This window comes from Leguminivora glycinivorella, chromosome 4, assembly GCF_023078275.1.
Source record: "Leguminivora glycinivorella isolate SPB_JAAS2020 chromosome 4, LegGlyc_1.1, whole genome shotgun sequence".
Taxonomy (NCBI): Eukaryota; Metazoa; Arthropoda; class Insecta; order Lepidoptera; family Tortricidae; genus Leguminivora; species Leguminivora glycinivorella.
The window spans coordinates 25,622,131-25,632,184 of NC_062974.1; the positions used below are offsets into that span (position 1 = coordinate 25,622,131).

The 10,054-nt window shown below is 36.4% G+C and overlaps 2 protein-coding genes across 2 annotated transcripts; one reads left to right on the plus strand and one right to left on the minus strand.

Annotated features, from left to right (window-relative positions):
* Positions 1-4,222: 4,222 nt before the first annotated feature.
* Positions 4,223-7,014, plus strand: LOC125225556. Its single transcript, XM_048129313.1, has 6 exons — positions 4,223-4,307; positions 4,459-4,629; positions 5,044-5,202; positions 5,575-5,694; positions 5,831-5,950; positions 6,553-7,014. Exons 1-6 carry the CDS (start codon positions 4,295-4,297, stop codon positions 6,783-6,785), a joined length of 816 nt encoding a protein of 271 aa, XP_047985270.1. The 5' UTR covers positions 4,223-4,294; the 3' UTR covers positions 6,786-7,014.
* A 174-nt stretch (positions 7,015-7,188) lies between these two features.
* LOC125225675 (putative nuclease HARBI1) lies at positions 7,189-8,938 on the minus strand. Its single transcript, XM_048129490.1, is given in 4 exon segments — positions 7,189-7,570; positions 7,573-7,784; positions 7,898-8,181; positions 8,493-8,938. Coding segments are annotated over 4 exon segments (1,149 nt in total). The 5' UTR covers positions 8,765-8,938; the 3' UTR covers position 7,189.
* Between the last annotated feature and the right edge of the window lie 1,116 nt (positions 8,939-10,054).

The window sequence follows — 10,054 nt, forward strand, 5'->3', positions numbered from 1 at the left end:
GTGCCGACATGTACGTCAGTGCTTTGCAATGCAGATTTCGCTCGATCGCTACTAATATTCAGTTAGGTTTTGAAACACGTAAGACGCGTAAGTTTTGGTATCATGCAAATTTCTTGGGAGCAAAATTGGTTAATGTGATGCCGAGACACGTTACCCAAAGTTGTGGTTGGGTCATGATATTGAGTTAATTAATTTAATAATTCTGAAAAGTTCTAAATTAAATTTACGTAAACTAACTTTCAAATACGCATGAATGTTGAGGTATTTCTTACAGACAACGAACTATGAAAATTATGGCGAGCTAATTTACACGGATTGATTTGATGAAATGTATTTATCGAATTTAAATTGTCCGCAATGTAAGTAAAAAATATAAATAAATAAATAAATCATTTATTCAGAAAAATATTTAAACCGCCAAACTGTAAAAACAGTTTGTTGGCGGAGACATGCTCTCATAATAACTAAGCCTATTTATAAGCTACTAGCTTGTGCCCGCGGCTTCGCCCGCGTTACATTCGAAAATTTCGGAATGCTCTATACAAATTCCACCCCCCATTTTAGGGAAGAGGGGGGTTAGAAAGGGACAAAAAGTAGCCTACGTCACTCTCCATCCCTTCAACTATCTCTCCACTTAAAAATCACGTCAATTCGTCGCTCCGTGAACAGGCATCTTCTGGGCGAGCTCACTCCATCGTAGGCTACGGTTTGCCTTTGGCTAGTCTGTGGCCAAGAGTAAGCCCATTTATAATAATAAAAAAAACAGACACACACACTTTCCCTTTTATAATATTAGTATGGATTACGGGTTATTATGTAAGTATAATAATATGTGGTTTAGGTAGGTATCCGATCCGACAAACATTTCCGTTCAAAATCAATCCTGTAGTGCAGACAACAACGCTTCCTTCGACCGTCTTAATAGCCTTAAAGTAAAATTAGTTTTGCTACTACCACGAGTTTTGATATTTTCGTTAGCCAATATTTCTTTCTTTCTATGTCTTAGAAAATTTCGTCAGCACTTTATGAAGGTTCATGATATGTGTGTCGATAAAAACTTCTAGCGTAGTTTAGCCCGTCGGGGCTCAAAGAAAAAAAAACTCATCGCCTGAACAGAAAACTTAAGCCCTGTATAAATTTCCCAAGTTACAATGTTACTTTAAAGACCCCTAGGTTTCTGAAACTACTTTATTTACTTTAACTAAAGTACAGCGTTAGCCGCTGAAAGAAACTTTTCTTGCTTATGCAAATTGTGGCAATAGAGTTATGTTTTTTGTCCTTTTTCTGCGTCATACTTCTTTAGTTCGAAGTTTTAGTTTAAATGACGTTTTTAAGAGCGAAGTTTGCATTTTTTTATTAATTTTCTTTGCTGAGAATTTACGTAGTAGAAGTTTTGCATGTATGGCAGCGTTCAGCGAGATTATGTTACTTAATATTTAGCCGAAAAGTGATATTATGGACCAACTTGCATGAAATTATTAAAAGATTTTGAGTCATTATACACAGACATTGAACGTAAATACAATCGTACGCAAATTCTAGATAAAAAAAAACATGAAATATGTTGCAATGATCCAAACAACTTAAATTACTAAAAATACTTCCTTTCTTCTTAGTATGTTCTGATTATTAAAAAATGGAACGCTAATATAATTGAATTCTATGTACGTAAAACATCATACTTTTTTCTTAATACTACACTCGCTTATACAACTTTCAAACGAATTTCATATCATATTATTGGATATACGCAATGGAAAATGTAATCCCAGTATATTACATTTTTTACCATTTTCCACGAACTCTCATCAGCAATGCTCGTATCGGAATTTTCAATAGTAAAAACTAAACTTCAAATGAACGAATGATTTTAAAATTGAACGAATGTGTTCAAAGCGGACTGATATAACAGAGGACAGTTCTGAGGTGTAAAATTTTACACTCTTTGAAAACGAATCGCTGTGATTGGTCGAAATATAAATCAGTCTCTCCTGGTATGTTTTTATAGAGTTACATAATTGAACTGATGTTCTTTTATTTTATCGAATGAAATGGAGTTCAATTTATTTGATTCTGTTTCCATTTGTTCGGTCAATTTGCGCTGGAGAGAAAGGAATTACATTTATTTCGTCTTGTTATAGGCTTATTGCGAACCACCAAAACATGGCGTACATATTAAAATCGTTTGTGTGTGAGTTTAATAAAGATATGTATTTTTAAGGAACTAACTCCTGAGTATTTGCATGCAAAAATACGCGTTTCCATCTTTTCATACACGACACGGTACTAGAGCAACTAGGCGCTGCCTTTTGGAAACACATCAACACAAAACTGTAGCCTTCGCTTCCGGTATCTCGCAAGCAAGTGCTGGAATAATATCCCTCCACCATTAAGATGCCTTAAGACTAAGAATTCAAGAAGACCAAAATTTAGGAATCCCATACGGGTACTTGGTTGCAGATTACCGGATCTAGTCTAGTCTATTTTAAGTGTTTATGTGTACCTATATGACACACACTCTTTGTTATTTTATTTTTTGCAATTTATGTTTATGTCATGTTACTAAAAGCAATCGTTTAGACATAGGCAAACTATTATTTATTTTTTCATTTAATTTTTTGTACAATGATCTGTTAGTGACTATAAGTAGGTTCTAGCAGAATTATCAGTTGCTTCGCCCGAAAGAGTGGAGCATATTACTGAGCCAGGACCCTTTTGGTTTTGCTGCAACGCACACAGCAAACCCACCCACATTTGAATGTATGCTATTGTTGTTTTTTCAGTAGTGTTAGTACTTATTATTGTTTATTTTTGTTTTAATTGTGTAATTTTGGTGTGTATTGTAGCAAACAAATAAATGATTATCTTATCTTATCTTAACATTGTTGTTTGGTTTTTACTATTTTTTTCTTTAAAAATATATTTTTAAAATGAATATTTCGTAACCATGTCAGATGTTGATTCGATGACCATTATCCCGATAGTCGTTTCAGCGAATCGTCTCAGCGAAGTGTCTCGACCAACATCTTGAAAGACTCGCTTTGTGGATGGATTAAGGGTCAGATGCAGAAGGCGGTACCTAATCCTGGACATGGCGCGTATAGTACGTAATGCCCCGTTACCGAATGGCATTTCTGCGACGCCGAACGCCGCAGAAATGCAATCCATCTCTATCGCTCCTGCGTATTGTAATCGAAATGCCATTCGGATACGGGGCCAGTTGCTCTCTCTGCAGCCCTACCCACCGGGAGCTTGGGCCCTGCCCCACTGCTAGCGGCACCCTAGGTTAGGTTTTTAAAATGTTTTTATATGTATTTTGTATTCTTTTTCAACTGTTTTATATGTTACTTTTTTAAAGGTATTGCTAAAATACTAATCTACATTGAAAATTAATAAAGAGAACATATTTTAAATAACTAACTAATATGGCTCTGTGATCCAAAGAGAATTGGCCTCCAAAACGAGAGCACGCCACCTATCCCGATCCTGCGCAGCTTCCTGCCAATCATCGGCTTGTAGCTGACACAGGATCCGTCATCACACTGTAAACTGGGAAGACCCAGCGGTATCTGGGTCGACCCGAGGGCGACCACCAGTTGGTCTTCCCAGGGGCCACTTGCACGGAACAAGGGGTTAACTAAATAAATAGTGGGTTAATAAACCCGGGGTTAACTCGTTAAAATTTTAACCCCGATCTTTTGTTGCACCATTGAAAACTAACTTAGGGTTAGCTAACCCGACAGTTTTTTTTATTTTAAGCAGGCAACATTATTACTTTTTCAATCCGTTCTATAAACCAGCCAAATATTAAAGAACGAATGATGAATGGAAATGTATGTCTATCTCTTTTACGCCACAACATGGGGCGTAATACTATCTTTCTTTAAAGCAACACGGCATGATATTTCGTCTAGGCGTATTATATTTGTGTCATGAGATGCCGCTGTGTACTGTTTACTGTTTTTATCAGCTCTGATGACGAACGGTTGCACTCCTGCCTGTTTTCACAGTTTGTGTCTTGAAAGAAGAGCGTAAAATGGACAACGATAAAAAGCCACGTGTGCGTGCTCCGAACTTCACAAAAAGTGATTTTCTACTTTTGTGTAGTACGGTGGAAAAACATAAACAAGTAATTGAAAATAAGAAAACGGACGGAGCACAACTCCTTCTTAAACAAAAGGCTTGGCAAGAGGTCATGAGGGAATACAATTCTTCAAGTCGAACGTTAGAAAGCCTTCAGCAAACGTATAAAAACCTGAAGAAAAAGGCAAAAAAGACTGCCTCTGACAAGAAGATGGGTATTCCAGGTATGAACTCTAAATTTAACTATGTGAGCTCTTACTAATACCTATTATCGCGGTTGCTAAACAACTTAAAATGGGTCGCATCACGATGCATTAAATTTAGAGTTGTAATATTGTATTGCCTATTTAAAACGGTTTTTTTTTTTGTTTACAGTGGATAGCGCCACTTTGGTGCTAAACCTTGAAGAGTATGGTAGTGACTGGGGCAAAGTTGCTGCAAATACAGGTGCTAGCGAAACTTCGTGTAAAGACATGTTCGCAGCATTAAAGAAAGAAGCAAGAAAAAGTGATACAAATTTGAAAAGAAATATTATGGGTACAGTAGGCCTAGCACATGATTGCCGCGGGAGTATGTCGCCGCGAGATAGATCACACGTCTTCTTCTAACTGTATTAATGACATAAGGACGGGTAGTCTATCTCGCGGCGACATACTCCCGCGGCAATCATGTGCTAACCCTGCAGGTAGGTATGTTGTGGAATCAAGTCAGAAAAAAGGAGCCTCACTGACTTTCATTTCTGGAGTAGGTACTAATGATGTCACAGCTCATTTCATCACAAGCTGCCTTGAAAACTATTTTATTATTAATCTCTTTATTTCTTTTAAGTCTATTAATATTATTATTTGGATACATATTGAACAACACAAAATGAAAGGGCTTACAATAAATTGTCTCTCAATAAATGACCAATTACAAATATTTTATTATCATTATTAATGTGTGATTATTTAATAGGAGGTGGGCCACCACCTAACATTGAAAATGATCCAGTTTTGGAAAAAGTCAAAGTCCTTGCTGGACCGGTAATGGATGGTGTTTACACAATTTATGACGGAGACCGCAGTCTTATGGCAACCCAAAATGTACCACCAATAGAACTTCAGAACATGAGATCAGGTAAAATTTTACTTCTCTCTTTCTTCTCTTCTTAGCCTTTCTCTACTCTTTGGGTGTAAGCCTCCTCCAATCTTTGCCACTCGCCTCGGTTTTGTGCTACCTGGAGCAAAACTGTCCTTACAAGTATAGATGAGGTTGTGTTTGCCAGCTGGGCCTCAACTTGTATAGATCCCCACGGGCCTGGCTTGTGGCGTTTTTATGCAAGCCCCACAAGCCAGGCCCATGGAAAGCAACCGGATCCTTCCGGCCCAGTCTTACCATGTCTACATCTGACTCTATACATAAAACATACAAATCAAATCCATTAATGTTAATTATTTGGTTTGAATTGTTGATGGTATTTCAAACAACATTTCAATACTAATATTTCAGATTCTACATTATTGGATTCCTATATGCAAGAAACTGAAGATAATTATGATTTCCAGAACGAGACATATTTTGCTAATGACAAAACAAATACTAAGAAAAAAACACACAATTTATTGACTTGTGAGTATTGTTTTTCTCTAATATTATTGTGGTTAGTATCTTGAATTTAATTTAGAATTGGTTAGCTTGCAAATTACTAATTTTTCATTTTGAGATAGTATTTCAAACAACATTAAAATATTAATATGTATTTCAGCTTCTACAATAACTGATCCGGTTATTCAAGAGAATCCAGATCAAGTTGATTGCCAGGATGAGACATATTTTACTAATGACAGAGCGAATTTGAAGAAAAAGCCACACCATTTATTGACTCGTGAGTATTGTTTGTCTTTATAATATAATTATATAGGCACTAAAGTTAGTACTCTAGTAGTAGAGTTAATGTGATTGTAGGAAATCAAATGTAGGGTAAATCTTCAGTAACTGGCCAATTTTAGTAACTGGCCACTAAAAATGATTTCTATTTATATGTTAACAAAGTTCATTTTAGTATATATTAAGTAAAAACCCAATAACTAGCCACATTTTAGTTACTGGCCGCTTAATACTAAAATGAATCCTATTTAAAGGTGAAGAGAACTCAATTTAGTATAAGCAAAAAATGGCCAGTTACTAGATTTGCCTACTAGCCACCCTTTCAATAACTGGCCGCCTCTTACTAAAATGAGTTCTATTCACTTATAAACAGAATTCATTTTTGCGACGTACCTAAAGGTGGCTAGTTATTAATAGGTGGCCAGTTACTGGCGAATTACCCTATCTTTATGAAAGTAGTAATATTATCAAAATTTTAATTAAAAATAATAAGGCCGTTAATTGAATCACCTCCAGCTGGCCAGCTTAGTCAATCTTAATGGATCCTGAGGTGAGGCTACCTAATTTATTTGTCCTATAGTATCTATTTATTTATTTCAGGAAAACGGAAACCAGATGCTCAAAATAAACAGACTGTAGCTGACAAATTTAAACTACTTGCTGCAGAAAAAGTTGAGTTACTGGAGCTGCAAAAGGAGTTGGTTAGGAGTCAATTAGATGAGCAACAAAAACAAGCAGAACATAACCAGACATTGAGAGAAATGGAGGCAGAAGATGCAAAAAAAAATACTTACATAATGATAAACTTAGAGAAATGGAGATGGAGGAAATGAAGAGGAGATATGTATTTAATGAAAAAATGAGGCAATATTAATCTCTAATCGTCCAACTTTCATACCTATATGATCTATATGTGACTGTGCACGGGAAAACGTCCCACTTTGTCAATTGCTATAAAGCCGCACGCCGTTCTGACGTCAGGTTGGCGCGCATAGCCGTGTATCGCCCCAACGTGTGGGAACTCGAACTATAGAGACATTGAACCCCGCTCGGGAAGGTCATTTCAAATTATTAGTGAAATAAAAAAAATATTTGTTTTGATTGACATTTGTTTTATTTGAATGTTCCAAGTAATGTTAATAAGCGCATCGAAAATCGAAATTACACCCTGAAAGTTCTTACATAAGGCCTTATTATAATTGCAACGATAGACCGTTATTTAATAAGTTTAACTTGATTAAGCTAATCTCCCAAAATGTTGCTCAATCAGTACCTGACGAGCGTTCTGTCCTGCTGTATTTACACCCGATCTATTGTTAGGCACCACTGCAATCTCATCTGATGTATTGTCCAATATTGGAGGATATTCTGGGTCAACAGGTGGTTCAAGATCATTTTGCAGACGAGCAATATTATGCAACACACATGTAGCGATGATTATTCCCGGTACTCTGCTTAAATGGACTTGAATACCTCTGCTAACAATAGGAAATCTTCGCTTCCAAATACCAAAGGTACGCTCGATAACATTCCTAGTTCTGATCTGTGACTCGTTATATAGAGATTGACTAGGAGATGTCACATTTCCGAGAGGTGTCACATCATAAATGGCGTTTGTGCATATCCCGAATCACCAAGCAGACAGTAATTTCCATATGTTCCTTGAAGAAAATGTCTGCGTTGATTACTATTATCCCAAATGTGAGAATCGTGTGCAGACCCATGCCAGCGTGCAACAACATCGGTAAACAGTAGATCAGCAGAACAGATGGCTTGGGTGTTCATTGAAAAGTAACCCTTCCTGTTCCGATATATCTCTGCAGTTTCTCCTCCTAAAATAATTAATAACAAATTTCAACTCTGGTTTTAAGTACCTGTCCATCATAATATATGTAATGTCTAAACTTTTATATGGGCGATTGAAGTAGAGAATAGAGGTAAATACCTGGAGATTTCGTTCGTACATGAGTGCAGTCTACAGCTCCAATAGCACGTGGAAACCGAGCAATTTGATAAAATTTCATTGCAGCTTGTCTTAGCTCTTCTTCTGTGCGAGGCATAACTATGAATTCTGGGTACAACCGGGCTATGGCATCTGTTACTTTATGAATTGTTCTACATGCGGTCGATTCGTGCACACCAATGAAATCTCCACAAGTCACAAGTTGACTTCCAGTGGCAAAATATCGTAGTGTGCATAGTAATTGATTCATAGGTGACAAGGCTTCACTGAAAATAAAATAGTAGGTTTGTATTTTACCTACTCATAACAAACATACGAGTAGGTACTTATATTCAATATGGTAGGTTCCAGAAAACAATAGTTATTTGTTTTACAAGGGGCCAAAATTGTTGTTTAACCGAACGTGCCAATATTGATACCCGAGCAGGCGAAACACAAAATATAGGTAGTAGAGAAACACAAAATTTCTCACCACACCAACACGAACAAAATACTGACTATACCTAAAACATCAAACTAAATGAAATCAGCAAAGTAAGCCTTTACCAGCTGGTGTGGTGAAAACGTCTTTACTTACCTGATATTGGGATTTACGTATTGCAATCTGTGTTTGATTTTATTCAATAAAAATGCGACACTGTGTTTTTCTAATCGAAACCTTCTGTGAAACTCTTTATCTCTATGTGTATTAAAGTAATCGGTACGTTCTGCGATTCTTCGGTCGTAAAAATCCGTGCTGATGTATTCTATGATTTCTTCATCGTCGTCAGAAAATAATAATAAGTCGTTGATCATATTTATTTGTTCTCTCCGACAACACGTCAAAGAAATTTCCAAATTGTGCGCCATTTTACTAGTACTAACCCAGAGTTAGCGATTTAACCCTGCGTCGTCGGCGGGTTAAATATTTAACAATTTAACCCAGAGTTAAACCCTAAACTTTAATGGTGCAACACAAATTATTAGTTTAACCCCGTGTTAGTGGTTAACCCGGTGTTAGTTGGCTTAACCCTAGTTGGTGCAAGTGGCCCAGCAGCCCGATTCTCGCTCATTCTATATTTTAAATCTTCCTAAATATTGGTAGAAAGTAAAATAATTTCGCGATTTATACTAGACTGGTTAAATAATTCATCAATCTCCTTGCATTATTCTGGCTTTGCCACGGCTCACAACCTTGACAACTAATGTCATGATATGGCGGTTTAATAATTATAATATGTAATTAAATAATTTCATTTCAGGTAAAACACAAATGAAAGGTATTTTACTGCTGGGAACGGCGCGCTCGTCGAGTAAAGTTAAAATTAATATTTTTACCAAAACTTTTTAATTGTATTGTCGTAACCAATTGACGTAAACATTTAATAAGTCTGTGGACGCTTGTTAAAAAGTTTGCTCCATTACAGTGAATCGATTGTAAAGGTCCTTGTGATCCAGTACAGTACCTGCCATATCTAATTGGGACTTATTTTTTATTTAAACTTTGAAACACAGATGAAGGTGAATGGTGACAACGGTAGCGGAAGGCCTAAGAAAAGATGGATGGAATGTGCAAACAATGATATGAAAGTGAAACGTCTAGATAGAGGTATGGAAATTACGGCTGATAGAGAGGAATGGAGGATGAAAATCTGCTGCACCGACCCCAAATAATGGGAACAGGACAAGAAAATGATGATAATAATTTAATTAATGCTATAAGTATAAGGTGCCTATGTATGCCTGAGACTTCTCATGTATTTATAAAAAGAATATTAAAACTTTATTTTCAGTCAGGAAAAAATGGCACAATGAACACTGTGGCGTAATCCTTCTTTCACCAATTTGTTTGACCATAAACATAACTTCCTTTTTTTAAATTTACAACTTCCCTTCTCATTTAGTGGCTAAAATATAGCGCATATAAAAACAACTCCCACAAAATATCGTATAGAAAACATTTTTAACAGGCGAGTTTACGGCCATAAAAAGCCACTTTATTGTGAGGTATTTTTTATAGTTAAACTGATTTATAGGCAACTAGGTTTTTAGGGAAACGCAAAGCGTCCAATTTAAGCGAATTTCCGTAGCTTCAAGCACTGGTAATTTTATCGAACAATTTATTTGTATATACCTACATAACCGCCTGGTGGCCTGGCG

Excerpts from the sequence above, each read along its gene's own strand:
- LOC125225556 (XM_048129313.1), top strand. Across the intron at positions 5,203-5,574 it reads ACTTCAGAACATGAGATCAG|ATTCTACATTATTGGATTCC; the intron begins GTAAAATTTTAC and ends CTAATATTTCAG. Across the intron at positions 5,951-6,552 it reads GCCACACCATTTATTGACTC|GAAAACGGAAACCAGATGCT; the intron begins GTGAGTATTGTT and ends TATTTATTTCAG.